The sequence below is a fragment of the Corvus cornix genome, chromosome 2 (assembly GCF_000738735.6).
Source record: "Corvus cornix cornix isolate S_Up_H32 chromosome 2, ASM73873v5, whole genome shotgun sequence".
Lineage (NCBI taxonomy): Eukaryota > Metazoa > Chordata > Aves > Passeriformes > Corvidae > Corvus > Corvus cornix.
In genome coordinates this window covers 31,626,103-31,653,794 of record NC_046333.1, presented here as the reverse complement: position 1 = coordinate 31,653,794, position 27,692 = coordinate 31,626,103, and the positions used below count along the sequence as shown (strand labels likewise).

Here is a 27,692-nt window from a genome sequence, read left to right as displayed (position 1 = left end):
ACTGGTGTCCACTCGATTTTACTGGAGTCTACAGGGCAGTGTTACCAGCATCCATCAAGCAGGCAGGATCACGGCCACTCAGATGCCATGCGCTGCCCTTACTGTAGGGAATTTCTGCAGGGCTCTGCAGATTTCCCCAAATGGTAAGAAATTTGTGAATATGAGGGGAATACCACATCTCAGAGGTGGCAAAGGGAAAGTTGGGCATGGTTTGATCCAGGTCAAACCTGCAATCTGCCATTTATGTAGCACTATTAACAAATGTATTATCAGGAGTAGCGTAAAATGGAAAAGGAAACAGCACACTTAATACATTTCTCCAATTTCCAGCCTTCATGCTACTTCTCATTCTCAGCTGCTTAAGAAGCACCAGGTCCTTCAATGAATCAGAAACCTTCACTATTAAGAATGTTTACTTTCAACTCACTGAAATTCAATTAATCAGTGAAAACAGACGAGTATGAAAAACGTAAAAACTCAAAAAGTCCCAACTGTACAAATGGCTCATTTCTTGTCCTGTTATTTGCATACACTCCCACTCAGGGAGCCTGTAAGGGCACAGTGGAATTTCAGGTTGTGTTCAGCAAAAAATAGGTCGTGAGCAAAATCACCTTTGAAAAAGAACAAGCAGCAGGGACTTCACCCAGGTTGCCAGCATTGGGAAGACAGGGGATAGAAAGATGTCCCATCTTCAAACACAGCACAGAGCCAAATAATTACAACAAAAGGAAGGTGGGACAGCTCTTCTTGCAAAACAGGATTAAAAGTCTCCCAAAACTAATGGAGTAAACTCAGTGTCTGCTCCCCTCTGCTTCAAGCAATAAGAATAAAAGGGAAATGTGGGAGACAGGAAAGAAGGGAGTAAAACCCACAGGGAGTCTTCTGAGGCATCAGATGTAAAAAAACAAACACAACAAAATTGGGACAATAAAAATGGGTTGCATTCAATATACAGGTAAATGAAATGTCCTTGTATGTAAAAGATAACAAAACAAGTCACTGTTGTCACCACTGTGTGCTGAGTGCTGGCTCACAAACCCCTCAGCACCAGCAGCCAACCCTTCGTTTCCGATAGTTGCTCAGGTGGAGGGTTAAGAGCCACCACATTCTGCCTCCAGCAGTGAAACCAATCAAACCCAATCCTTCCCCAGCCAAACACCAGATAGAGGTGGCCAAGGTCTGCAATGACAAGGGTGAGCAGTGATAAGGGACCGGGCATACCCCTCAATGTACAGCATCAGCCACCAGAATGTCTGTCCCTGCACTGCTTGTGCTGTCAGCAGAGGAACACAGCTGTGGTTTTCAGCCAGAGAACACAGAGAGCACACAAAACTGTACAGCCATTTTATACACTCCATATAGCATTTTCTTTTCTAAACCTGAGTTCCCCCAGGCTATAGTGTTCCTGAGCCATTGCACCTGATGTACACAAGCATCTAATTCAGGTATAGCCTGGATAGACTGAAGAAAAGGTGACTTATTTATTCTTATCTTGTAGTATCTAGCACGATAAGATCCTGACTCAGAAGTCAGGCTTTTAAATATTTGACCTAACAGAGAAATGCTCCTTCATGATAAGCAAGGCCCTTAAAAACACACACGCACCTATTAATGTAATTAAAAATCAAACACTTCATGATCAGAACACCAGACAGATTTTAGCACAGGCACTGTGCCTGCTTGGTTTTCTTGTTTACATACCCTCTACTTTTATTTCTCTCATTTTTGGAATAAAAGGCTTGAAGACATAATTAATAATTCCCACTGCACTTTCAGGGGCACAGATATAGCCATACCATAACCCCAGAGGCAGCAGCCAAAATTGGGTCTGCTGTGATAAGCCCTATCTCTACTAGGAACCCTGGCTGAATCAAAATTTTTTCAAAGACCTCACTTGTACTGCCTGAAGGAGTTATTGCTACTTCTGTAGAGGCATTTTTCCAAATAATACAGCCAAAACATAAATAAATTAAGAGACAGAACTGCTTGGGTGTTGTTTTCATTTATGTATGGTGTAATTAGGAAATATAGGTCCAGCTACAAAAGACAGAGTTCAGCATATGACAGCCAAAACACAGGTGGGCTGTTTGCCACCAAAAACAAAACTACAGTGTTAAGCCATGTAACATTTGGGACATTTTCACTTCAAAGCTTCTTGTTACTTTATATAAGAATTGGTTAATTGCTTTTCTTTCTGGTAACTTTAAAGATGGGGATGTTTTACAGAGGCATCTCTACCTGGAAGGCAGTCACTCAGTCTCTGCAGAAACATGACCTATAGATAATGTTATCTGCATACGTACAGACATACAATTCACCTTTAAGAGCTGCAAAAAATATTTACTTATGAGAAGCTGTCACTGTCACAAAAAAAGCTCTGCTCGTGTCCATTAGTAACAGTCAGATTAAAGCAATGTGGGCTTTAACAATTAAGTGTTGTAGCTTCCTTGAAGTGCATGTGTTTGCCCTCCTGCCTGGTGATTTTCATGTTTTAATTCAGAGAGCAACAACATCCTACTGAACACAAATGAGGGAAAGTATGTAAAAGGGGTGATGGCCTGTATAAGCCTTTCTTCACAGCCACTGTCCAACAACCAGCTATAAACAGTGAACAATATCTAATGAAAATCACAGACATCTGAGTAATTCTAGTGGCATTTAGAGCTCTTCTCTCTTATTTATGTGACTCAGAGTCAGACACTCTGCATATTTCCAGCAGGGAATAAACAAACTCAAAGTCCTCCCTGCAGTACAATCCAAAATGTCCTAGAAGACCATAATTTTCCATCCTTATTGCAAGTTAAAGGCAGCCAAAAACCACCAGACTCTTTTTTATGTGGAACAGAAAACATTTCTCCAAAGCTGCAGAATCCTATCCACCAAAGGTGGAGATAAAGCCTGAAATATCCCTCCAATTGCATCAGGAGAAAGACCTTCAAAAAGCTGCACTATTCACTCAATCCCTGCTTCTTGGAAATATTCACTGCTCAGAGTTCAAATGCCAACAGGAAAATTCAATTGTCTGCTTTATTAGAAAATGTTGTGTCACCACTGAGGGCAATTATCAGAACAATCTCACTATTTAATTTGGGGGGAGGCAAAACAAAGAAGTCAGTAATTCAACAGGTTTCCTTGTAGTGGCCTTTGAAGTATCTGTCAATTGAAACTTGAAAAGAAAGGAGAGGAAAAAAAACCCAAAACAACACACAAGCAAAAAAAGGGGAAGATCCAAAAAAAAAAAAAGGGTCACATTGAGAAAGTTGTCCAGGGTAGCAAGAAGTTAAATTAAAAACTGAAACTGAACTGGTCTGTTAAAAACCAAGAAAACAAACAAACAAAACCAAAACAAAACAAAAGAGCCCAGAAAAAAAAAGCACAGCACTATTTTATGAGCAAATGTTCTTGCTGTCTTGCTTAATTTAGTCTTTCCAAATGCTTAACTGTGCCTAAGTTTCCTTTATTTCTTGGGTGAGAGTAAGAATGGCAGCAAGAGAAAACTTAGTTCATGTCTCAGTCATATTAGCAAATCCTAAAGAACCCTAAAATGCTAAACAAAACCAAGAGATGCCTCCACTTAAGAGCAAACCAAACTAAACTGATAACAAGGTCAGCAAGAGGCATCTATATCTATGCAGTTGAGCTCAGGTCTTTTTAGCTCAAAATCCACTGAGATTAGGGAATTTGCATGTGGACTTCAGCAGGTTTTAAACGGTGTCCTTCTGCCATTGCTTAGAAATCGTACCTCTGCAGTACTACAGGTACACTTTTCCAAATAATCTCCTTTTTTTAATTTCAGCAATTTTATCAGCAATGCTAGGAATGAATGTTCTACTTGGTCCCATTCAGATGAGCATGTCCCATATATTCATACTAGACATTCCATTTTTATTACAGCTATAGCCATTTCATTACTCTGTGCTGAAATCATTGCTTCACTTGATGAATCACCTATTGCCACGCTCTCTGGGGACCAAAAAAAGTAAGCCAACAGAACATACAGAACTGGATAAGGACAAGACAGCAGGCAGGAGCAAGTAGCAAATATTACACAGTCACTGAAACTTATTTCTACCTGCTCAGCCAAAAAGGAAAGAGACATGCACTGAAGGTCTCCTCAGACTTCAAATAGCCCTTCATGTTTTAAATATTTCAGTTTCCTGTACACCACTTGTTAGCAGAATACTAAATACACAAAAATACCAAAGTTGAAGGGCTCAGTGCTCAAGTCTCAAACTCAACTGTCATGAAGAACTTTGCACATTCAGACTTCTATTTGTTATTTCTAACAGAAGAAATCAGTCAAAAAGTCATTAAATCAGGTCTCCCAGTACCTACCCTCTCAGTGGCATTGCATTATGGAAAGTATGTTTTCATAAATTTTAATTTAAAATAAATGATTGTGGCAAATATTTTTACAGGCTATGCAAGAATTGCATTGAATGATTTACCCACCTTCTCGGTGATGTAGCAATTAGAGCTATCAGCATACTGCAGTGCAAATTGGTCATGATTTGCAAGAGACCACCTTAGAAATATGAAAATAAATTAATCACAAAATGAAATCTTAATAATTCAAAAAGTACCCTTTACATAATTTTAGTATGACCAAACAAGTGTCTGTCATTCCCATGTATTTCTCATACTTCTCATAGTTTTCCACAGCTTTCAATGATGAGTTCCAAAGTTAAAAGCTTGTTTACAAACGGAAAACCTCAGTACAAGTACATCCTAGTGATCTTTGTTTGCAGTAAGCAACATCACAAAGTCACTAAAACTGACCAAAAAAAATAAAAGTACAGTACCAGAAATTTATGCTAGCTTATACAATACACAGTACATATAGTATTAAGTTGATATATTACATTAGGCATAAAATATCACCTTTTTAGCTCAGCAGCAATTTGATGAATTTAACTAGTTTCTCCTGTGTGGTAGCACTTGCTTAAAACATAAAAGCTTAAAACAGCTTTTTCAATTGATCCATTAAACGTAAGTAAAGGTATTTGTCTTAGCCAATTATTAGTCCATATTGCAGAATTTGCAATTCACATTTCAGTTTCATATGAACAGTCACATCAACTGGACCAGCTTACAGCACCCACTGGACCCTGCTCAATATTTAAAGCCAGAGGCAGTGCTTTAGTCCCTTAACCCATGAACTGCAGGGACCACAAGCCAAAGTGAGTTGGCAAAATGCATCTCTGTGCACAAAGGAAGGAAACAGTCACAATGAGAGTCACCCACATGATGGAGCTGCTTTATTAGGAGCCTCATCTTGCAAGCAATTGACCCAAAATGCACTGCAAATTCAAAATTTGAAGATAACACAAAAAGATTTAAGAAACTAATGACTAGTCATACAGGATATCTAGATTTTCTTTGGAAAAAATTATCTCCTACTTGGTTCAATACTTCAAAAAGCACCTTATCTAGTATGCTCTATATGGCAGAACTTACCCATCACAGACTTCTTTTATTATCGAGGACAGTGGCTTTTTCTGGTAAATGAAAAAAAGAAAGAAAAAGCAAAATCACCAAATTAGAATACCTGTGAGATCTTTGAATATGATTCCAAAGGCACTAAATGCAAAGAACAAAACTAGTAACATTTCATTATTTCTTTAGCATTAAGTGTGAAAGATCCCAAAATTTTCTGCTGTTTTGAGCTCATAAAGGTATAAATATAGCAATTCTAAACATATGCATTATGACGTTATCCATCATTTTTGTCAACCTTAGCCCATATGACATAAACTCAGTTTCTCAACTGAGAAATCAAAGGGCCTTTTGTGTACACTGCATCTCATTACCCAACAGAAACAGAAGATTTAGATATCAACACGAGCATTTTCCAGAAATGACATCTGAAACCAGAAGACATTCAAAAATTTTAAACCTTCTTTTGTCCCTTTCAGAGATGGTCATACGATGACAGTAATCCTCTCTCTTAAGTGCACACATGCAAGTCCCTTTCTGATAAAACACCAGCTGGAAGGTGTTAAAATCCCAGATGTATCAGTTCTGCTTTATTCTCTACATCTGTGAGCACAGGAGCATTTGGACTGACTCAAAGCAGCTCTCTTGCTTTGGGCCCCAAAATAGAAAAGGAAAAAACAGCCTGTTGATGTTGCAATGTTTTGAACATTGTTATAAATGCAGGGTGCATACACAAGTGTTTTTAGAAGACTTCTGGCTAGAAGATGCACTTCTATGTCCCAAACCATAGATGAAATTGCATGGCAAAAAGAAACACACCAAATTTCACGAGCTGGGTGACTCTTGAGCCTTTTTTCTCCAACACTGGGTGACCACACAATGTCACACATATCTGTTGCTTCACAAAAATTTCCCAAATCACCTAAACATCATAGGATCCCCTTCTCTACTTACTTCCAATAATGGCAGTTCACCAAATTATTAAAAATCAAGCAAAATAAACAAAATACAGAAAATTCACCATAAACCCACCCACAATCCAACACCATTGTCAAAATAAGCTTTTTACCTTTAATTTTTGTAGAAAATGATTAGTGGAAAAATTAACTCAGTATCAGGGCATGTTATGTGAAGGAAGAATTATTTTTCCCTTGAATTTTTTTTCTGTACTTCACCACAGCATAGACAGAAAGCCAGAGACAGGACTCCTTGGTCAGGTCAGGATCAGGCAAGGATTTATTATTTCAACAGTCCAGTCAACAAAGCCAGTTTATAAACAGGCAGAAACATAACATAAGACCATTTTAATCAGACATGAATGAAAGCACCTGCTGAAAGGATTCTATTCCTGCTTACCATATTGTCTCAGTCCTTGGTTTCCTTCCTTCCTCTTTCACTGCCATTTCTATTTTCACATGACCACCCAAGACGATCCACACCAGGGAAGTTAATCAAACTAAAAGCTGGCCCAGGAAAGGGGGGGGAAAAATAGTTTTCACCAGGACAGATTTCCTTATCTGCCTTGCTATGTACCTAAATGAGTAGCAACACCAGCACATGGGAGAAAAGGCAGAAGTGGGAAACTGCTCCATTCTGCAGCAGCAACATGTCCCTTCTCCACAGCAGCTTCTCTGGTGCACTGGCTGAGTTGTTTGCATATCTGCAGCAAGGCTGTGAAGCAGATCAAGATGATCATGCCACATAAAAAAAGTGGGGTTTCCCTCCAATTTTTTTGGACTGATTAGTTCCTCAGTCTGGATTACTGTGTCATTTCTGTGCAGCTACCTTGACCTGCTGTCCTCCTCTCCAAGGGTTTTTTCAGCTTCTGCAATCCTGTGAGAGAAATCCCTGCTTCCAACTGCTTTATATCCTCTATCTTTTCAAAAGAAAAGAAACAAAAAAACAAAAAACAAAACCAAAACCATGCTTTTGGGATGGACAGAGGGAAGAGCACAGCTTTGTCTGGAGCTGGATAATGTCAGTTTGCCATTCAGCACACGTGTGCCAGCCTGTAGGCAAACTGCTGCCAAGCAGAGTCCGCAGCTCTGCATGCTGCATCCCTTTCACCCCTCAGGATGCTACTGTAGGTCTTGTTCTGATATTTCCATATTGTGACAAAATTTTATCTGAGTTATTAATTCCTTTTACAAAGTATACAGAAACCAGCTAGCAGATTCAATATAAGGGAGGAAAAAAGAGTAACTGCTTTTTATTGCCATTGTTTCCCAAAGGACCTATAGTTTCCCACTAGAAACTATGACAAAAAGACAATTTAACAACCTAAACAAGCAATAATATAAATACCAGGAAGGCTGGATTAGATTACTTTTCAAGTCATTATTTTGGTCCTTCTAAGTTGTCTACACCATCAACTTTTACATCTTTTGTCAATATTCACCTCCTACCCCCTTTGCCTATTCTGCACCACCTTTGCATTATTATGTGATAATATCTGAAACTAAAAACTTGGACAAAACAAACACAAAACCCCTGCAACAAATCAATTAGAACCTGTAAAGAACAGCTAAAAGAAAAAGCAAATGGATCCTCAACAATAAAAATTATTTATATAGTCAGTTTCTCCTGCTACAGCTTGGTCCTCCTGTGGCACTACTGCTACAGCACTGATGTGAGTAAGCACAGCTCATGATGAAGGAAGCAACAAGATGAAAACAAAGCGGAACTCTTCTGGGACACAGAGTTTGCAATTAGTGATTTGATAATACTTTACAAATTAATAAATGTAAAATAAATACCACCATAGCAATACTAATAAGTACTAGCAATACTAATGAACTGCTGCTCCTAATAATCCCTTGGGCTTCACTCCCCCTGTGTATAAGTCTCCAGACAAAATTCTTTCCCCTCCGCTTGCAGGGAGATAAATTACCACCAGCACGTTGTTCACAAGAGGAGTGTCACTGCAAGCAGGCGAGGGCTGCCACAACTCCCTGTGTGCACTCTCCCGGGAGGAGGCTGGTTGGTAAGAGTGCGCTGCAGGGAAACTCTGGCAGGCAGCACGCAGAGCTAGCAGCAGTCCTGCCACCCTGCCTGCACAGCCAGGCCCCCTTGCCAGCAGAATGCTGCTTTCCTCTGGGAGTGACAGGCGGGTGAGTGCCCAGCTCCCACGGCTGCTTGCCAGCCACCCCCAGAATCTCGTCGCAGTCCTGCGAGCAAAAGCTGCAAGACACTAAAATATGTTTGGACACGACTGTTTACTGCATGTATAGGAATGCAGCACTACTAGAAAACAAAGAAAAGCGAGGAATTAAATTTTTTTCTTTTTGAACCATGGAAAATGAGATAAAAGCACATTTCCATTCTCTGTAGAGTAAATCCACTTGGCAGGCCATTCAAAGTCACTTTGTTTCTTTCCTGGCTCTAAATACCTGCCTGACATCAAAGACCACAGATTTAAAGGTTTTGTTACCTTAATCTTAGTAAAATTATGTTTATGGAAATTTACTTATCTTTGCTGCATTTACAGTTCCAAAAAGTCAAATTTACCTTATTAGTCAATGTACTTCAAAGAATTTCTTACAATCAGTCCAAAAATATTTTGAAGTTTTTCCTTCACAGAAATGAGTATTTTGTGCTACTGCATTTTTTTTTGTCTCTGTGTCTTCTCTTAGACTTGTAAAAATGAAGTGAGCTTTTACACATGCTGAGATGCTCATTTAAAGCTCTAAGAAGATCAGGCTGTTGCTTTTATATACAAAATAACAGAGATCAAAGTAAACTTCATGCTCCCTACAGGAGATAACACCTTCAGCTAACTTATCACAGTATCTGCACTGAACACATTGGTTAGAATAAAAGTATTTTCCTAGGATAGGTATTAAATTGATAGCTGAAGTTAAGTGGGAAACAGCACTGGGGCATTATGGCCTTGTGACTTACTGATCTGCACATGAGGGGAGAATCCTGACAATGGCACAGAGCATCGGCAGCACTAGAGCCAATGTGAATTTACACACCTGGTAAAGCTTTATCTGCACTGACTGGTTAGCACAGGTGTCCAAGATTCAGGTGTGGCCCTAGTGACATCCACCATGCAGGAACACCTAGGCACCCTGTCTGTGCTCAACTGCACATGTCTCGGATGGGGTCTCCAGGTTTTGTGTGCTGCGATGCACACAGATCCCTAACTCGGTCTTCTTGAGTACCTGCCCTTGCTACTTGTGCAATATTTGGTAGTACATCCAAAGTAACTTGCAGAACACTGCCTGAGTTTTCCCACTCCAATTTCCTCAACAGTTTCATCCTTTCATGCCTACCCCTATGGAGAACTCACAGGGAACCAGTCACCAGGAAACGCCGGTGTGCTTAGTTACAAGTCTGTAAACTGGGTTAGTTCAGATCACTGTTTTGTTCCAGAGAAATCATGGGATGAACAAAAGTAACAAAGAATATCCAGTACACCAGTGCTGACCAAGCCCTAGGTTCTGTTCAAACCACCAGTGGTACACTAACTTGGGTTTAAAGCACTTCCAAATCAAACAGCAAGTGTGTGTGTATATGTGCATGTGTGAACTGTAAAGAAGACAGAAGCCTATATCCGGCTGGAAACCTGTGTTTACATGTGCAGTTCTAATACACTTTGAGCAAGACCAGGAAATTGTAGACAGGTTTCTTTTAGGCCAAGCCTGAATATCTTTCTTTTCAACATGACTAACAGAGATTCATTGCTTTTTCTTCTTCCTGGGTTGGTTTGTTAGGTTGTGCTTGTTGGGGTATTTTTTGGACAATCATTGGGATATCACTCTCCCTGTCTGACACCTTTTAACCACAGAAGTAAAAAGAAAATCCTTAACTTTTCTGTCTTTAAGCCTATCACAGAAAAAATAGCAGATGCAGCACATCTGTTAGTGGGAAACAGCATTAAGGAAAAAAGTTCTGTTGCTGATCTGTACATCTGTCAAAAAAACAGAACTTAAAGCCAGTAAACACAATATTCTGTCTTATAATAAATGCTATCACTATACTAATAAATCTTTCAGTGCTGAAGTCATTTTTATGCCTATGAAAAAACAGAAAAACACCTCTTTTCACAGTCAGTGGAGGCTTTACTTGTTACTGTCATACAACAGGGTCCACGGTGGACTGGTGGCAAACAGCAAGTGCCAGGAGATCCGGCTCCATGACTAGCTACTTCAGCACTGGTATCTTGTGGTGTAAGAGATAAGGTCTTCTGTAAGGGGGAGATGCTGGAGTGCTTTGGACTTCAGCCTTCTCAACCTGCTCTGAACCACTCTGTGAATCAACACTCTCCACTGACCACAATGGAATACTGGTGAGACCAGACTGGCTAATGTATTATCGAGCATCTGTAAAACATGAAAGAGAGGATTTCTCTAACCCAGCAGAGCACCAGAGAGAGTGAATGCCTGAAGAACGGGGACACTGCAGTGCTACAGTAACAGAGGCCATAAAACCCAGCCAAGGCCAGGCCGACACCACGCAGTTCTGCCAGTGCAAGAACACAACCCAGGGCAGGAAACATTCACACCTCAAAGCCGACAGGCAAAACCCTCAACAAGTGCAGCTGCTGACGGGAGAGAGCTTTTATCAGCTCTTAAGGTGGTAGTTTTAACAGGTCAGTAGCAACACCTTGATATAAATTTAGCAGTAGGAGTTCCTCAGAGCACACAAGACTTAGGGAAACCCAGGTATTTGTGTCCTCTCCCACTTCACTTGCAGTTACAGCTTCCTCAATTGCTTCCTTCCCACCCCCAAAGAGACCCTCACTCCTAAGTCTGCATTTCACCTGATCTAAGCATTGACAGATAATATGTTTAGGATGTTACAGTGACTGTACAAGGAAGCAGCAAAACATAATGTTATTAACAATAAACCTCAAGCAAACAAAAAAACCCCATAAACAGTATTTTACAGATACTTTTTACTCTGTATCTAGTGTCCTAACAAGTCATAACATTTCCTGCTTTCTCAACTATAAATAGGAACACTAAAAACTCCCAATCAAGAGTACTGAAAAGTACTGTTAAAAAACACCTGGCAACCCACAGCTGTGGATTTCAGCATGTTTGTGTGCAACACACTTGCCCCACATATTTAAAATACAGCCAAAGTACACTGTAAAATACAAAGCAGGGCTTTAAGGTTTGGCTTTTCACACAACCTATTAGGAGAGCATGCCTTTGAAGACTGAATGAAGAAACCCCAAACCCCCAGCTCATGAATGACACATTGCTGGTCTACAAGGGAAGAAGTTTCTCCATGAAGGCAGAAAAAAATTATACTGTGGGGTTTTTGGTATTACTCTCTTTTGTATTACAATCTGTATGTCTATAACTAGAACATAATTGAGTCATAAACTGTGCCTGCATACTCCAGCTGGCCAGAATATGAGTTAATTCATTGGTCCATAACTTCAGGAATCTTGTCATTACACATTTCCCTTAAATAAGAGCAGAATTAACTTAAGAGATGGGACTCCTGCTGATAGTTAAAAAAATTTTACGGATGCAAGAACCTTAAAGTCATGTTTAGCCTTCACCTTGAAAATGCCATCAGCTGCAGGCAGCAAAATTCAGGCTCCAATTGAACAGGGAGGTTCTGGCAAGAATTATGGAGCTAGTAAAATCAGAGACATGAAAAAATTCAAACCAAACTCCAAACCAATCAAACAAAAAACCCCACAAGCCCACAAAAAACCAAGAAGAGAATAAATAAAGTGGTTTATCTCTTTCCTAAAATATTATTTTCTGAACATCCTTTATGCTGGAGATCAGGAACAGTGGGATATTAGTTATGTAGACCTCAAGTGTATCCTGGCTCTACTTGCACTTCGATTTAACAAAAACAACCAACCAACCAGCCAACCAAACCCTGTCTACTGCATTGAACTTAGGGTTCTTAACCTAGAAGATAGCACCAAGTAGAAAGCATAAATAGCATCCATTAGACTAAAATTCACTAAACATTTCTATTTATTTTCCCTGTCCCTTTCTTTTACAATGTCTAACCCTTCTGCACAGCTATTACCTCTTCCATCTACTAAGCCTTGCTGCTGTCTCTGTATTCAACAGAAGCAGTAAGACAGAGTTTTTATGTATTTTTCAGTGATGAGGTCCCAGCCACATACACCACAGGACATAAGTTTGCAGCTTTGAAAGACTCCAGCCAACCAGTGGGAATGTGGCTTTGGACAAGCCAGACTAATAAAATGTAACATGTGACAGTAACATTGCCCATTTTATCCAGGCTGGCTAGCTGCCACCACATCAAAGAACTGAGGCTCTAATGATGACTACTCCAATGCCACAGTCCTTTAAGAAAAGGAATCATATTTTTCAAACTCCATTGTATTTAACAATTGGTTCATTATGTTAATGAAGCATTGTCTATGTATACAAGTGTGTCAGTGCATTGAATTATACCCAGTGCACTAAAACATCTGCATTACTGTTTCCAAGGTTATTCTTGCTGCTGAACAGCTTTTACAAAATAAATAAAAGTAAAAAATTGAGACCTTTTGTGAGTCCAGCAAAGAAAATGGAAAAAAAATCACATAAAAATAGGGGATATGATTTCTTTATCATCTCTATTAATAATTCCTGATGGTAACAAAATTGCAAGCATTATAAAACTGTCAAATATTTTCACTACGTTTATATGCCAATTAGCATCTGCTTTATGAACAGTTTCACATTCAATTCTGTGAAGCTGAAATATGACAGATACAACAAGGAGCAATAAAACTCTAAAAGCATCTGTTTGGCACCTAAACATTGATTTTAAGCAAGCCCTACCTTTAACAAACTGGCTTAAGACAGCCAAGTGTTTTTCAATTCCTTTTGAAAAGGTAGCCACGTTTCGGTTCATCTATCTTTGGGCAAGTCTTCCATCAGCAGCAACTGACATCCTCCTTCAGAGTGGCTGTGATACAGCTGCAGTGGCCAGCCTCGAGCACTGACTCCTTCTCCCATCTGACAGAAAGGAGCTGCTGCTAGCAAACCCAGGCAGGGAACGTTTTCATAAGTCAGTGTTAGATTTTTTTGTTGTTGTTGCTCTCCCCATGAGCTGCTTCATAATCCTCTATCTTCAAGAAACTGAGATCTTGTCAGCTGTTAAAGGCACTGACACTTTCCTTTACTATAAACTCAGGATGTGCAATAACACTGGAAATCTTAGCAATATTCATAACAAAAGCATCACTAATTCCAGCTGCTGCAGTACCATTACACTTTCTGGGTAAGAGTTCATATAAATTTGCAGGTTTGTGGGAAGGAGGCAAGTGCCTTTCTCTTCCTTCATTCCCTCAAGAACTGAACCCCTTGATTTTGAAGGAGTCAGAATGTGGAGCCAGAATGAAGCACAGGGAGTGACACTTTGCAGTACAGTGAGACATCAATATCCCTTTCTTGTTCACCGCTTGAACAATGCTGGTGCTCACTAATATTGCATACATTTAGACTCGTGATGCTAGGATTGTCTCGGTATACTGCTATTACTAGTGACAGTACTTGCAGAAACTATTATCTATTCTTAGTCTACCGACATGGAAGAAGTGATGTGCCACTTTCTTTTCTCTAATTAAGCATTTCACAATTTTGAAATACATTCTTCCCCACAGTTTGAGAAACACTGCACTAAATCAATTAACAATCCCCAAGGGTCCAGATTTAGGTCTGAAACCAGATTTCAGTTTGAAAGCTACTTTAAAAAAACCCAAAACCTTACTGGTGACCTTTTAATATGCAGTAAAGTAAAATTACTTCTGTGAAGAAGACAAAAAAACCCCACAGTTAAAACGACACTGTCAGAAGATAAAACTTGAAAGGGACTCTTAAAAGATAAACCTGCTGAGTAAATCTAAACTTTAGAGAGAATATTAATGTAAAGCAGCCCATGGCTCCACCCATGTGCTGCACTTTTATTAACATGAAATTGTCATATGACAATGCTCCTGTAAATTTTGCTCACTGTATAAAATCTGGGCTTTGAAAAGAAAACACAGCTTTCCTCCTCCCCACCCCTCCCTTCCATTTCTTTTTGCTAATGTAAAGATTCACATCTGCTAATTTAATCCATGTGTAATGATCTCATAGGTAAAAGCAAACATGGAGGAAGAGACTGTATGGCCAAGTTTCATAATAAACTGTTCCTTTCTGTAGGAACAGTTGTTTACCTCCAAGGCTGAGGAATTTCATCCCCAAGCTTACAGAAATCTGGTTTTAGCACAACTTGTGTTAAGACACAGGAGTGGATTTGAATGGGAGAAGCCAAAATAGATACTGTCCCCAAATATCCATCTTGTGCCTCTCATGGAAGCTGCTTCTCCTGCAGCAGGAACAGCGTAACTGTAAATCCACAAAGTGTCCAGGTAACCTAAAACCAGCATTGGTTTTAAAATAATTTGTGTTGTAAAAAGCCCCAACAGCTAAGAATTATACATAATGGGCACAAATTAAAGCATGCAAACTTTCACTGAACACAAGAAATAACACCCTCTAATGAAATAGCTGTTGCTGGGACAAATAAAGAGAAGACAGGATAGACTAGCCAGCATCCTGGTTCACCCGTACAGACCCTGTGCAGTCCTATTCTTAACATCTTCTAGAATAATCAGCCAGAAGAGTGGAGAAAAAGATAACAGACAGTCAGTATCCACCATTCATTTCTTCCCCAGACTGCATTGCTAAGAAGTCCACAAAAAGATCCCAATGCAAATTCAGACACCAACTCATTTCCATTCCTCCCCTTACATGACAGAAAGACTAAAGCATGAAAGATCAACGCTATACACAGTTCTTAAAGCCACAATCAAATTTTCATATTAAAAATTAATTTTTGGGCAGACTTTTGATATTGCTAGTACAGATTTATGGAGGAGGGAAGAGTCCAGATGCTATTTTTCAAATTTATAATTGAGGAAAATGATGGAATTGGGGGGGGAAACCCAAATAAACCCCAAGTATTCTGGAAGAGAGTAGCTGAATTCAATCAAGGTCATCTCTTAAGAAGGACATGATTTAAAATCAGTTTTAATGCATACAGGCATCAGCCAGTTGCCAGGTTTACTGCAACTTAATTAGTTCCCACCTGTTAAGTGAGAGAGGGCAGTAAGTAAGAGGCAGTTTTGGCTCTTCTTGTTTAAAGCAACTTTCCAAGAAAAAAAACACTTTGTAAAACCCTGACATCAAATAGTACATGCCAACGAATGAGCAGCAAAATTGTCTTCACATTCATTGGAAGCAGGCACAGAGGCTAATTCCAAAAGGCATTTATTTATGTATTAATTGTTCTGGCACAGAGTCTCTCTAACTAACTGAGACTTGCATGATTAAGTTTAAAACCATCATTGATGAACCCAAGTTGACAAAACTGTAGAAATGCAGTGGGAAACCTCAACTCGAAAAGGCTCTGTGCCTCCTGAGGTCCAAGTTGTCAGAAGTTGTGCATCTGAAGGGGAGTGTAAAGCTTAATAACATTTGGTGGGAAAAATATTCAGGAGCTCTTTTAAGGCCCAACACCTGCCAGTACACCACTGCCAATTGTTCTGGTTTCACAGTTTCACATTTTCACTTTGAAAATTTTACTCTCTTCATTGCTAAGCAAAACATGCATATACACAGCAGGTAAGTTAGGATAATGTGCAACTGAATATAAATAAGTGCTTCCAAATATGTGCAATAAGCAACCTTAAAAAACCTCCCAGATTTTCCTCAGATTTCTTATATGGCATTCGTACTTCAGTTTTTGGAATAGCCTCAGTACCCTGAAAGATAAAGAACTTGTGTCATGCTGCAGTGATGGGTTTTTGTTGGGTTTTTTTAAAGCAATATTATAGTGCTGTTCATTTAAATACTGTTTTTCTTGACAGTAAGAAAGACAGAGAAGAAACCAGTATGGAAAACTTTTTAGGATTTTCTGAATATGTGTCAAGTGGTGACTGAATGAGCAGATCCCACCTGGGACACAGGCACCGGCTGCAGTGTCTGGTCAGTGGGTAGGTCGCTTCTCTTTTCTGCCTTCCTTTTCCCTCCTCCCCTTTATCATCTCTGACAGCTACCCATCTGAGGTATGAATCATCTCCTCCACTACAGCTCTTCTACTGAATAGATGCTTTAAAGGAAACAGATTGAGGAAAAGTTAGCACTAAGTGAATCAAAGGCAGAGCTGTGTGTTCAGAAGTATGTATCACCCTATATATTTCCAAGGTTCATTCCCACATTTCTCCCAACCTTGAAAAAAATAAATATGCGTTTTTGTGTGCATGGGTAGCAGGAAGGGATGTTTCTTTTCCATCTTTCCATGTCAGAAAGGGGAGGGATGAGACTCTCAAACTTCATTCCCTCATTTCCATTCCTCTCTGCATCAGGAGCAGGCTGCTGTTAAGTCTTCTCCCTTTCGGCCTTACTTTCCCTCTTCTTCCTCCTCCTACTCATAAAGTGGCTTGAGGAAGCTTGCAGATAACCTGGAAGGCTGTGTTTGAGAAGTTTTACCCAATATAATTCAGCATTGATCTTTCTTGTCTCCATCAAATCTTACATAAAAAGATTAAAAACAAGGTGCTAGGAAAGTAAGCTAATATTACAGAGAAGGTATGAGGGATTTTGAGAGTAACTTTAAGCTTTTGTAAATTAAATCAAATCATTTTCATATTACTTTACTGCTGTTTGAAAGGAGAATTCATAACATTTTTTTCAGTTTTGTCACCTGTACTTGGTTCATCAAGACTAACATGCATCTTTCCTTGCACACAGTGTGCAGTGTCTACCATTTGTTATATAAGAAGAAAAAAGTAAAACAGTCTTCACTCCAGAAGGCAAAAGATTACTATGCTTACTGAAAAATTTCAGCAAATGAAAATGGAAAAGCTTGGCAGGTCAAAAAATCAATCTACAAAGTTTGGTTTCACTTGGGAACTCCCTTTCCTCTAAGGGGGCTTTCAGAATGCTTAAAAATCATACTGCTGTGACTCCAGCCACCCTCTAGTACCATGTTTCTTCAAATTTCACACAGGAACTTCCCAGCCATGTGCCACAAAAGGGTTAACTACAAGTGAAACTCGTTGCACTGCATGAAGAAATTACTAACCCATTTCAGTAATACATTTTCAGTGTGAATTCAAATGCTCTCCTCTCCAGTAGACCTTTATAATGTACTGAGTCCCCAGACACGCCAGGGTCTAAAGCACATTGTAAAATGCTTTTCTTTGCTCTGAATACTATTTACAGAAGTCATAATAATTCTAACCAGGTAACATGCTGCAGGATTTCAAAATGTTAAGGGTAAGCTGTTACATATTAAAGAGGTTGCTTTTTAACATGGGCCACAAAAACAATCTCAGAGAAGTCCAGAATATAAAACACGGCCCTTGTATAACTTGTTTTTGTTTGTTTACCCCCACCCCAATTTCCTAAAAAGTTTTTAATTCATTGTTTTGAATTTGTTAGCTTCTGTACACTGCCTCCAATCCATCCATGGGGCCACTGCTTTAGAACTAACCGGCTAAAAAGAACAACCCCTGAGATTCCTGTACAGAACAACAAAGATCCTCCTGCTCAAAGGGCACCACTACTTAAGTTCCAAAATCTGCACTTGCTGCAGCCATTCAGTATGATTCTACTCCAAATGCACAGCACTGACTAGAAATTTAAAGACTTTCCACCAAGAGGTAACAACATTACCACAATTTTACAGTTGAACTAACTAAGGCACAAAAGTGTTAAGTGGGTCACACAAGCAGTAAATGCCTTATTTAAGCAGCTATTCAGAAGGAAAAAGCAAATGAAGAAACCAGCTAAACACATCAAAAATCTTTAGCAGTAAGAGAGGAGAGGGTTACATCGCTTATAAAAACACCTTCTGCCCCACATACACTCACAGAAAAACACATGTGCATTGAAGTAACCATAAATGCAGAGACACAAACATGCAGAGAACAACTTATTTATGAACAGGGCCAGCTGAGCACAGGTACACAGGCACTTACTTGATCTATTTCCATTAACTTGGGGAAGGCACCTGGCCATTCAATCGCCACCTTCACTATATCAGCAGGAGGGGGCATTGCGACGCTGCTGCTCTTCGGAGCCAGTACAACTGGACACTAAATACTGCAGAGAGTCTCTCTCATTCACACCTGCAGGGAGAGAAAAAAAAAGAAAAAAGAATATTACAGCAGTTCAGACAGAACTCCAGCACTGCTGCTTCTGTCTCCTACACTTCCCGTGGCTGGGCAGGTGGATGAAAATGGATGTGTGTAAGAATGTGCAGGAGCAGGAGAATGGCACATATTACAGGAGCAAACACAGGACTCAACGCCACGACATGCTGCACAGCTCGACAGTCTGTTAGAAAGATGGCTGAAGCACTGAAATGTACGGGGAATAATAGGCATGCATTAGATTTAAATAGAAAAACTATTTTTAAATATTATTAAATATGCTGGTGGGAAAAAAGCGACAAACTAGAGGAAGCTCCTGTTACAGTGTCACTCCTGGAGTCCCAGGGAACGTGACCGAATCGGTTGATGCTGGCGCTTCAGGAGAAGAGATTGCCCAGGAAGTTATGGCCAGGAAACACTGTTTCTTTTAACTATAGCAGTGATCTTCTGGGTGTTCACAAATAGATCACTGCACTATAGCAACCAGTATGTCAGGAAGAAGGCAGAACACACAGCAGTTTCCACATATACATACACACGCACACACACATCCTCACCTCACAGATCCAGAGAAACCCACATATAAACACTTCTTCTTTATGGTACCTCTCAGACACATGAATACACAAGGATGCAGTATACATTCAGGGTGACATAATTCACTACATAACACGTCATAATTCTGCAAGAATATGAATATCAACAGGATCTGGTGTCAAATAGTGCGAGCTGTGAGTTTCAGGGAAAGGGGAAGAACCAAATCCTCAGGTTTTGCAGAATTTAAGTTCTGTCTCTTTTGACTCATCAAAGTTTATAACCTTGCAACAGCAACAAATGTTTTTCAAGAGCGTGTAGTGCCTCTCTGGGCTTGCAAACAAAGTTTCTGCACCCCTCTCTCAGCTCGGTGGTGGCAGGACACCCTCTCTAGTAGCAAAGTGCTGCAGTTCTCAGACACAGCAGCCCATGCACCCTGCTGCGGATGGGGAGGCTCCTTCTTGCTTTGGCAAGCCGTCCGTGCCAACCATGGCGTTTCCTGCACACTCTGCTGAGACCCAGCAAAGTGCCATCACGTATCACAAAACAAGAGAGGCTGTAGAAATCCCCAGCGGTGCAGTCCCACTTCTTCTTAGCAGAAAAAGAGAAGGAAGTGGTGAAAGCATGGAGACATGCTTGCACATACAGCCTTTCAAAGAGCTAAGGCAAGAGAAGGAGATGGCTGAGTATACCAGACATCCAAAAGACACAAACATGTACAGGTTAAAAAAGGCTCTGACCACCTTCAGTTGCTGCTTCAACCTGGTCTAATGACCTTTCTTCCACTGCAGCAGAAGCAGGAGCTCAGATCAGTCTGAACAAAATTGTGAAATCATCCCTTTATTGGGAAATGTTGTACCTTTGTCTGAAACTACTTTTATAAGTGGGAGTTCATCCAGCCTTCTGGATGTCTCCATCTTTCCTCTTTTCTTGCGTGCCCTCTGGTCTGCTCTGAAAAGGCTCAGTCCTCTGAGTCTGCAAGCCCTGCTACATTCTACATAGGGTTCTCAATACATACTATAAAAGCAATTTATGAACTTTAACACTCCAGCAATTTATTTGCAACAATGGCAGTTCTGACGCCGACAGGATCGCACATCACCACAAAGCAAAGTGCAAGGCAGTAAATAAGACAATGGACGGTCTATAAATAAGACTGGATTGCAGGAAGTGCCTTGAAAGACTAAACAATGTGATTAAGAAACACTGTGATACTGTCTACATTTGGTAGATGTTACAGGAACAGGGAATAAACACAATTAAATCATGCAGCTGGCTTGCTGGTCATTGAGAAAAATCAGACATTTACTTTTGTCTGTCTTCTACCCTGTAGACCCTTAGCAGATGCACTGTTCCCACCATTTCTCCCCAACACATCAAAGGGCCACCATTTGCATCTCCCACCAGTGCTCCCCTTGCTGCACAGTGCACTGGCTCAATCAACCAGCAAAGGAAAAAAAAGTATTTTTGGTCATCTGTTTTTTACCATGTTCAAGTCAAACAGCTACTCAGAGGTGATACAACATGGGAGACGGGAGGAGAAGCAAGGTTTCTTGGCAGCAATGAGCTGTTAATCCACCTCGACAATCAATTGAAACTGAGACCTTGGCACCTTCTGCTCCCACACTCACAGTGATGGTGTTTCCCACCTCCTCAGCAGGGCAGTCCTTCGTAGTCTCAGCCTGCTGATATTCTGGTATTAAACTGTCTGCAGCACTGAAGTGGGGCTGACTCACCCAGTGCCTGACCAACAGGCTACCCGCCGCATTCCCTGGCTTGGCACCCCATCCCTGGCAGGAGGGATGCTGGAAGCCTCAGCCAGAGCCTGAGTTTGCTGGCCACAACACAAAAAGAGCAGCAGCAGCTCCTGCCAGACAAACTTGACTGAGGATAGCTTCAGCTGAGTAAGCCTTTATTTTCAACAGTTTTATTGTCCCCCATCATGTTTCTTCTACACTTTAAATGAAAAAAAATCACCTGTAGACCACATATCTAAAGAGATAGAAGGGAGACCTATTAAAACCATAGAATCCACCTATTGCATGGACAAACACAGTTTCTTTTGACTAAGAAGCAGCAATTTGCAGCCCAATACCATCCCTCCAAAGCTCACAATAAATGCAGGAGAAAAAACAGATTCATGACCACTGCCTGTGAGTACAAAAGTAAAACAACCTTACACAGCGATAAAATTGCAGAAAACTTCCATTTTCCCATGCATATGAGGGCATTAACCCTCATTTTGCTTTAGCAAGTTGTGGGCTACCTTGAGTCACACAGGAAGAAAGGTTTAAGAAAGAAGAGTCAAGGAGAGCTGATGGTAAGTTAATCAAATTCAGCTATGGAAAATAAGCACTTACATTCCAAAGCAAGGTGCAAGAGAAGTCTGCCACAGCATTCGGCAGACAATTTCATTGTGACTAGTTTTAATGTAGACTAGCACAGATCTCCTACATAATTATAATTATTACTATACGTATGCTTATAGAGTCATAAAACACAAAGCAAAGTGACAGACCTTTAACTAATACAAATGGGTGTAGTCCCACTTCTCCCACTGAAGACCAACTCCAAGACTACATTGTGGTCTGAATGCTGAAAAGCATATAAAATCATCACTTTGTTTCCGTTTCTCTGTGGACATCCTAGTCAAATGTGCTGACTTCTTCTTTCCTAGTTTATACTCTGATGAATCCAATGCAATACACAAAAGATAATTTAGTTTTGTTCTACCTCTGTGGCAACATCAGAAACAAATATTCTTTTGGGGGGTTTTTTTAAGGCCAAAATAGATGTTTAGTTGTCATCCCAAAATTAGGACTGAAAAGAAAATTCTGCAACTACAGTGCTGACAATTCAAAATTATCTACTATTTATTCCCGTGGTACGCAGTGTGTTAGACAGTGCCCAGCAAAATAAGGAAGGCACAACTCCTGGTGTGAAATGGTTCCAATTTAGTAAGCAATTTTCATTATGTGAATGAAGAACTAGAACTGTTTTCAATTTCTTTTTGTTACTCCAGCAGCAGTCAAGCAGTGAAAAGGACAGGGATGTCGCTAAAGGGTCTAGTTATGGAGTTTTCTCAAGTACAATTCCTTTTTCTCTCCCAGTGGGATCTGAGAAGCACTGACACGTAAGAGCAACTTTCCAACTCATTTTTACAACATTTATTTTCAAGTCAGAATCTGAAGGCAAGAAGGGCGCATGTGCAGGCATATGAAGGAGAGGAGAGGGTCAGAGGAAAAGGAAGGCAAATTCCCATTGTTTTCCCTAATGAATGCAAGGAGATGTAACCTGGACAATGTTTAAGCAACTTACATGCTCAACAGCACACTATTTTATAATTTCAGGAAACCACGGCCAAAGCATGTCTACCACTTGAACATACTTTATTCCATCAATATGGTTTTGCAGAACTATGACAGATTATCGCATTAAAGTGTCAATTTTGCAATTTATTGTTATTACCACATACAGTATATTTATGCACTTCAACCATACTATGAAGGGCTTCCTGTGTTCTACTAAGCCAGAGTAATAAACACCCAAGTTGGAAATCAAAGTATGTTAAATTTAATGTAAAAATGCATCAGCATCTATATGCAAGCTCTCCATTTACCTGCCTGGCTCTGAGGGATTCATTTAGCACCAATGCCAGTAAAATATATTGAATTTTCCCCTTCTACCTATGTACTGCATATAGAAAACAGGATTTTATTCGTGTATGAAATTAGTTCTCAGTAGAACTTTTTTTTTTTTTTTAACTTATTTTGCAATCTCATTGGCACTTTCCATACGAAGATCTCAAAGTACTTTAAATAACTTAAAGTTACCAGAGCACATCTCTCAAGAAATAAATTCTATTCTTATTCTACAGACAGAAGAAAAATGCAAGGCTAATAGGAGCTATGTGACTTGCAGCTCTACTCATAAACAGCAGCCTAGAACAGCTTATTTCTTCTTTTACAGAAGAGAGGTAATATTCAAAGAGCAGGCCAGCTCATTTCATGAAGAGCTTGAGTAAGAAAATTAATGATTAAAAAGTGACTGCAGGAATGCCATGTGCACTTGAGAATTTAATAAAACAAAGCATGTGTTTCTCCACCCTGGACAAAAGGCAGCACATACAGCACCTGGAGCTGGCACAGATCCCACCACCCCCTGACACAGGCAGGTTTTTGCATGGCATTTCTTCAAGGCAAAGGGAAAGCAGGGCAGTAAGGGCAACAGGGCCGAGCAGGACATGGAGGGTGCTGGCAGGGAGCTGAGCCCTGGCTGGGCCCACAGCAGGAGGAGAGGCACAGCTCCCTCTGCTCGGCACCTTACGTAAGTAACCACTTCTTGTCAAACCTCATCAGCTCCCTCCGCTCGGCTCCTGCGGCCCCAGCAAACAGAAACTAAGTGGCAAGTTCAGCTGGAAGGTCCCTCGGGGACCAAGTCTGATTAACGATTTTAGAAAGATAATCCAACGCTGGATTAATATCCCCCAAGAGAGTTATTTTTGGAGTTAGACTGCACGACTGAACAGCTCAGTCTAAGGAGCTGTAAACATGCTCTACCATCTCCGCAAGAAATGAAAACAGGGCAGAGAAGCCAGGGGGCTGGATGCACACTTTGTGTACATACAAAGGCTTTCATGCTGCCTTTTTCCCTTCTTAGGCATTCAGTCCTATTCACCCCTGAACTAGACAGGAGCCAAAGGCCCAGCAGTCCCATGTCAATAAAATCTAGAGATGTTTTGATACAAATGGAAGATAAAGCTGTACAGAAGCTATGAGCTATACTCTAGTAAGGGATGGAAAAAAGGCAGTGGCCTCAAAAAGCAGGCAACCCAGGGGGGTGCTACCCCTCTGAAGCAGCCACCAACACTGCAGGAACACCTGACCCCCCTCCACTGACTTCCATGGTTCAGAGCAGTCCATCAGCTTCCAAACAGGAACATTTCTTTGATGCTGAACCCTAAGTCTGCTGATCTATAAAGCCTCATTAGAACAGGAATTAAATATTTAATATTAGGATAAAATGAGCTTTGGACCCTTCAGGTTTAAATACACCAGCTTTCCTCTCCAAAATATGTGGACAACTAGTATTGGAGGAGATTTTAGGATTATGGGTATGTGAAATGTACAGAACAGGACAGTTTTTGCCACTGCTAAAGCTGCCCAGCAAAGACAGCTAATACTTGTGTGGTTATTGCCTATCTCATCCCCAATATACCTGTAACCTTTCTTCACAATTTCATTCCAAGCATTTGCTCTACTCACAGTCATCTTGTTCCTCTTCTTGGGAAGCATTTTATATGGTTGAGGTTTCACTATGTTTAACAGGCTGGACCACTTTCAGATAGACTACTCTTCAAAACTAGAGAGCAAGAAAGGCTTTAAAGGGTGCTTCAAAAGAAAAGGTGGAAGAAAAAAAACCAGACTGGATGTACTCGGAATATAAGCAAGCAGGCTGTCTGGTCTTGCTCCTAAAACCACATATTGAAGCATACCAGAAAAATTCAGGTCCTTCTTTAACATGAACTCCCCTGCTTCTTGGAAGATCATTCTCCTTTTGCTAAGGAACTTTTAGTTACATGTCTAATTCCTAAGAGAACAAAAAACTTAGTTTTGATTATTCAAGATTTTGTTTGAAACTTTGTGGCAATTTAATTAACTCATGTATACCATCTAGTCAGATAAAGATGCTCTGTTCACCAAAGACATTAATACTGGAGCTCTTCAAACTAGAGACCAGGAAAGTATCAAACTCAATTACTCAAAAGACATTTCCAATAAACAAATAAATAGAAATATTAATTTTTTAAAATTCATTAAAAACCTAGACAAAACCAAAAGGCACCAGCACAACCCCCACACCGATAGCAATCCAGCAGTCAAAGATCTAAGGCTTCACAAAAAAAAAAAGCATGATTTTTCAACCATCTTGAGTACCTGCCTAGCATATGAAATGGAAAGACCATGGCAGGTATCTAGTACAGAACCAAAATGAAATGCCACTCTGAATACAAAGTGTTACTTAATCTACTTAAACCTTTACAGTTTTTCAGGGCTTGCCCACTTTATTTGGGGTTGTTTTTCATCATTTGGCTTGACTCCAGATGTTTCTAAACTGAAGCAAGTAGCAAAAATATCCCTCAAAATCCAGTTAAATACAGTTGTCTTTTCCTGCCTTTCAGGGTAGTCTCACATACCCTGTGAGGTAGAAAGGAAGCAATAGGGAAAACACAAAGTCTCAATTTCAGCCAGTGGTCCTACTGTTCTTAAAGAGCTGTAAGTTAAAAATCAAAGCTCTCAGGCTGAGAAAGTTGGAGGGCAGAAGAAAGGAAAAAGGACATTGACACTGTGAAACAACAAAATAATGCAACTCAAAACATTACAGCTCAAAAGGATGGAGGCAAATTTTTTTGTTTGGGGGAGGGCAAGCAGGTAAAGGGGTGGTGCTTTTTAATGTTTAAACTAAGCACATTCCAAAGGAGTCCCATGAAACTGAAAATTGAATAAGTTTATTACAGGCCAGTTGAAAACAAGCTGAAAAGAAACAGAGAAATTTCATCAAAAGTGCTGTGAATTTTGAATAAAACTCAGTTAAGGGTAAAAAATAACAAAAGATCACAGTCCTCTTTTCTACTACTAGCATGATCTGGCTATGGTACTTCATACTTTCCCAGCATTTGGATAAATCAGGGGGCTAGAAAGGACACACAAAAAGAGCACCCTGAGTCAAGATGATAACATAGCAGAAGCTGAATCAAGGATGACTGGCTATATCCCAAAGGAGATAACAGATACAAGAAGGTAAGCTCAGTGTTGGGAAAAACACTAAACTTCCTGCTAGAAGGAAGATGAAGCAGCACTATAAAACACAAAGAGAATTTTTTACCCTACCAATGTTTACTATACCTCCAGAGGAACTAATGGAACTGCTAGGAAGTTAGCAGTCAAATGGAGGAAGAGAGGGCAACAGAGGTGTGTGAATGCTAAAGGAAGCAACCAAGTTAACTGACAGCACAGACAGGATGTTGAAGGTTGAAACAAACAGCCTTATTTTCTAACGTAATCATTCTGCATAGAAAAATCCTATGGAAAAAAGTAATACTGATATTCCACAGTCAATAAGCAGAGAGTAATGCTCATCATAAGTAAGAAAATCAGCGAAAGAAAGGGTGGATACCACTTGTGAGTCTGAGGAGGGCACAATTTGAGGCAACAGCCTTTTGTCAGGCACTGACACTGCTCTTCAGTGATGTGCAATTTTGAGTGCCACATTATTAGAAGAATCATAAAGCTACTAGAAGGCTTCCAAAAGAGGGCTATGAAGAGGGTGAAGGATCTAGAGGGGAAATCATATGAGGAGCAGCTGAGGTCGCTTGGCTTGTTCAGCCTGGAGGAGACCTCAGTGCAGTTAGCAGCTTTCTCATGAAGGGAAGTGGAAGGGCAGGTACTGATCTCTTCTTTCTGGGGACCAGTGACAGGGCCCAAGAGAATGGCATGAAGCTGAGTCAGGGGAGGATTAGGTTGGATATTAGGAAAAGATTTTTCACCCAGAGGGTGGCTGGGCACTGGAACAGGCTCCCCAGGGAAGTGGTCACAGCACCAAGCCTGACAGAGTTCAAGAAGTGTTTGGACAATGCTCTCAGGCACACAGTGTGACTCTTGAGGTGTCCTGTGCAGGGCCAGGAGTTGTACTCAGTGATCCCTGTGGGCCCCGTCCAACTCAGAACATTCTGTGACACTGTGAAAGAGAACAAGAGAAGGAAAGAAACCACCTGTCAGTAATCTTGCAGCAGAAAGCAGCTCCATGTACAGAGGTGTTCCTACCCATCTGTGCTTCTCTTACACTTCACTGCAATCAGCGCATCAAAACATCTAACAGTCAAAACACCCCAAGTTTTCCTGACTTCTCAGCACTATACAGTCTCTGAATCCATCCCTGCAGGCTCCTAGCTCTCTGTCAGTTCACTCTCATAGTCACAAAGAATAATTTGCCACTTGTGGACTTCCCAGTGCTGGCTCTCTGAAGAACATTCAGCAAAACTAGACAGCATATGGAAAAAACAGTGATGGCCACTCAGAAAAAAAACTCATGGGACAGTTAATATTAGAGACCTTGTCTGTAGCTAACATTTGTGGAATAACTTGAGCTGTTCTGCATTAAAGAGAATGTATGTCTATTGTCAAGACTACGCCAAAGTTTTAATGGACATCATTAAACTCACTTTGGAAACAGAAATACTAAGGAAACAAACATAGACAAGTCACATCCCAAAACAACCACTGTGCATATGCCCATCCTTAACACTGGTGCCACCCTGCTTTGCTGAGTACTGCCCAGTTGGCGTACCTGCAGGCCTGGAATCACTGTTCTGGGATTATCCCAAGGAGATTATATCCTCCTTTTCAATACTGACACATGCTTTGGGGCCATTGTTTATAATTCTAGGTCAAGAGGAGCTTGAATATGTATAATCATTTCACTTATACAGTCAGGTTAACCATAAGATCACTGTAAAGCAATATACAAGCAAAAAGATACTAAAGAACACAAGAACAGGGCAAACTCCAGGTTCAGGCAGCCAGAA

The 27,692-nt window shown here is 40.4% G+C and overlaps 1 protein-coding gene across 4 annotated transcripts in view; it reads right to left on the bottom strand.

The window, feature by feature from the left end:
• Window positions 1–27,692, bottom strand: part of ELMO1 (engulfment and cell motility 1) — a 305,196-nt gene that overhangs the window by 236,856 nt on the left and 40,648 nt on the right. For 3 of the 4 annotated variants that reach the window (XM_039548679.1, XM_039548678.1, XM_039548680.1), the window contains exons 3-5: window positions 18,401–18,550; window positions 5,458–5,498; window positions 4,453–4,525 (exon numbers count right to left, since the gene is read on the bottom strand). In XM_039548679.1, the coding sequence (XP_039404613.1) occupies window positions 4,453–4,525; window positions 5,458–5,498; window positions 18,401–18,478 (192 nt within the window). In that variant the 5' untranslated portion in view covers window positions 18,479–18,550. Of the gene's footprint in view, window positions 1–4,452; window positions 4,526–5,457; window positions 5,499–18,400; window positions 18,551–18,897; window positions 18,916–27,692 lie in introns of those variants that run through there. The other variant, XM_010398718.4, reaches the window with a different exon arrangement.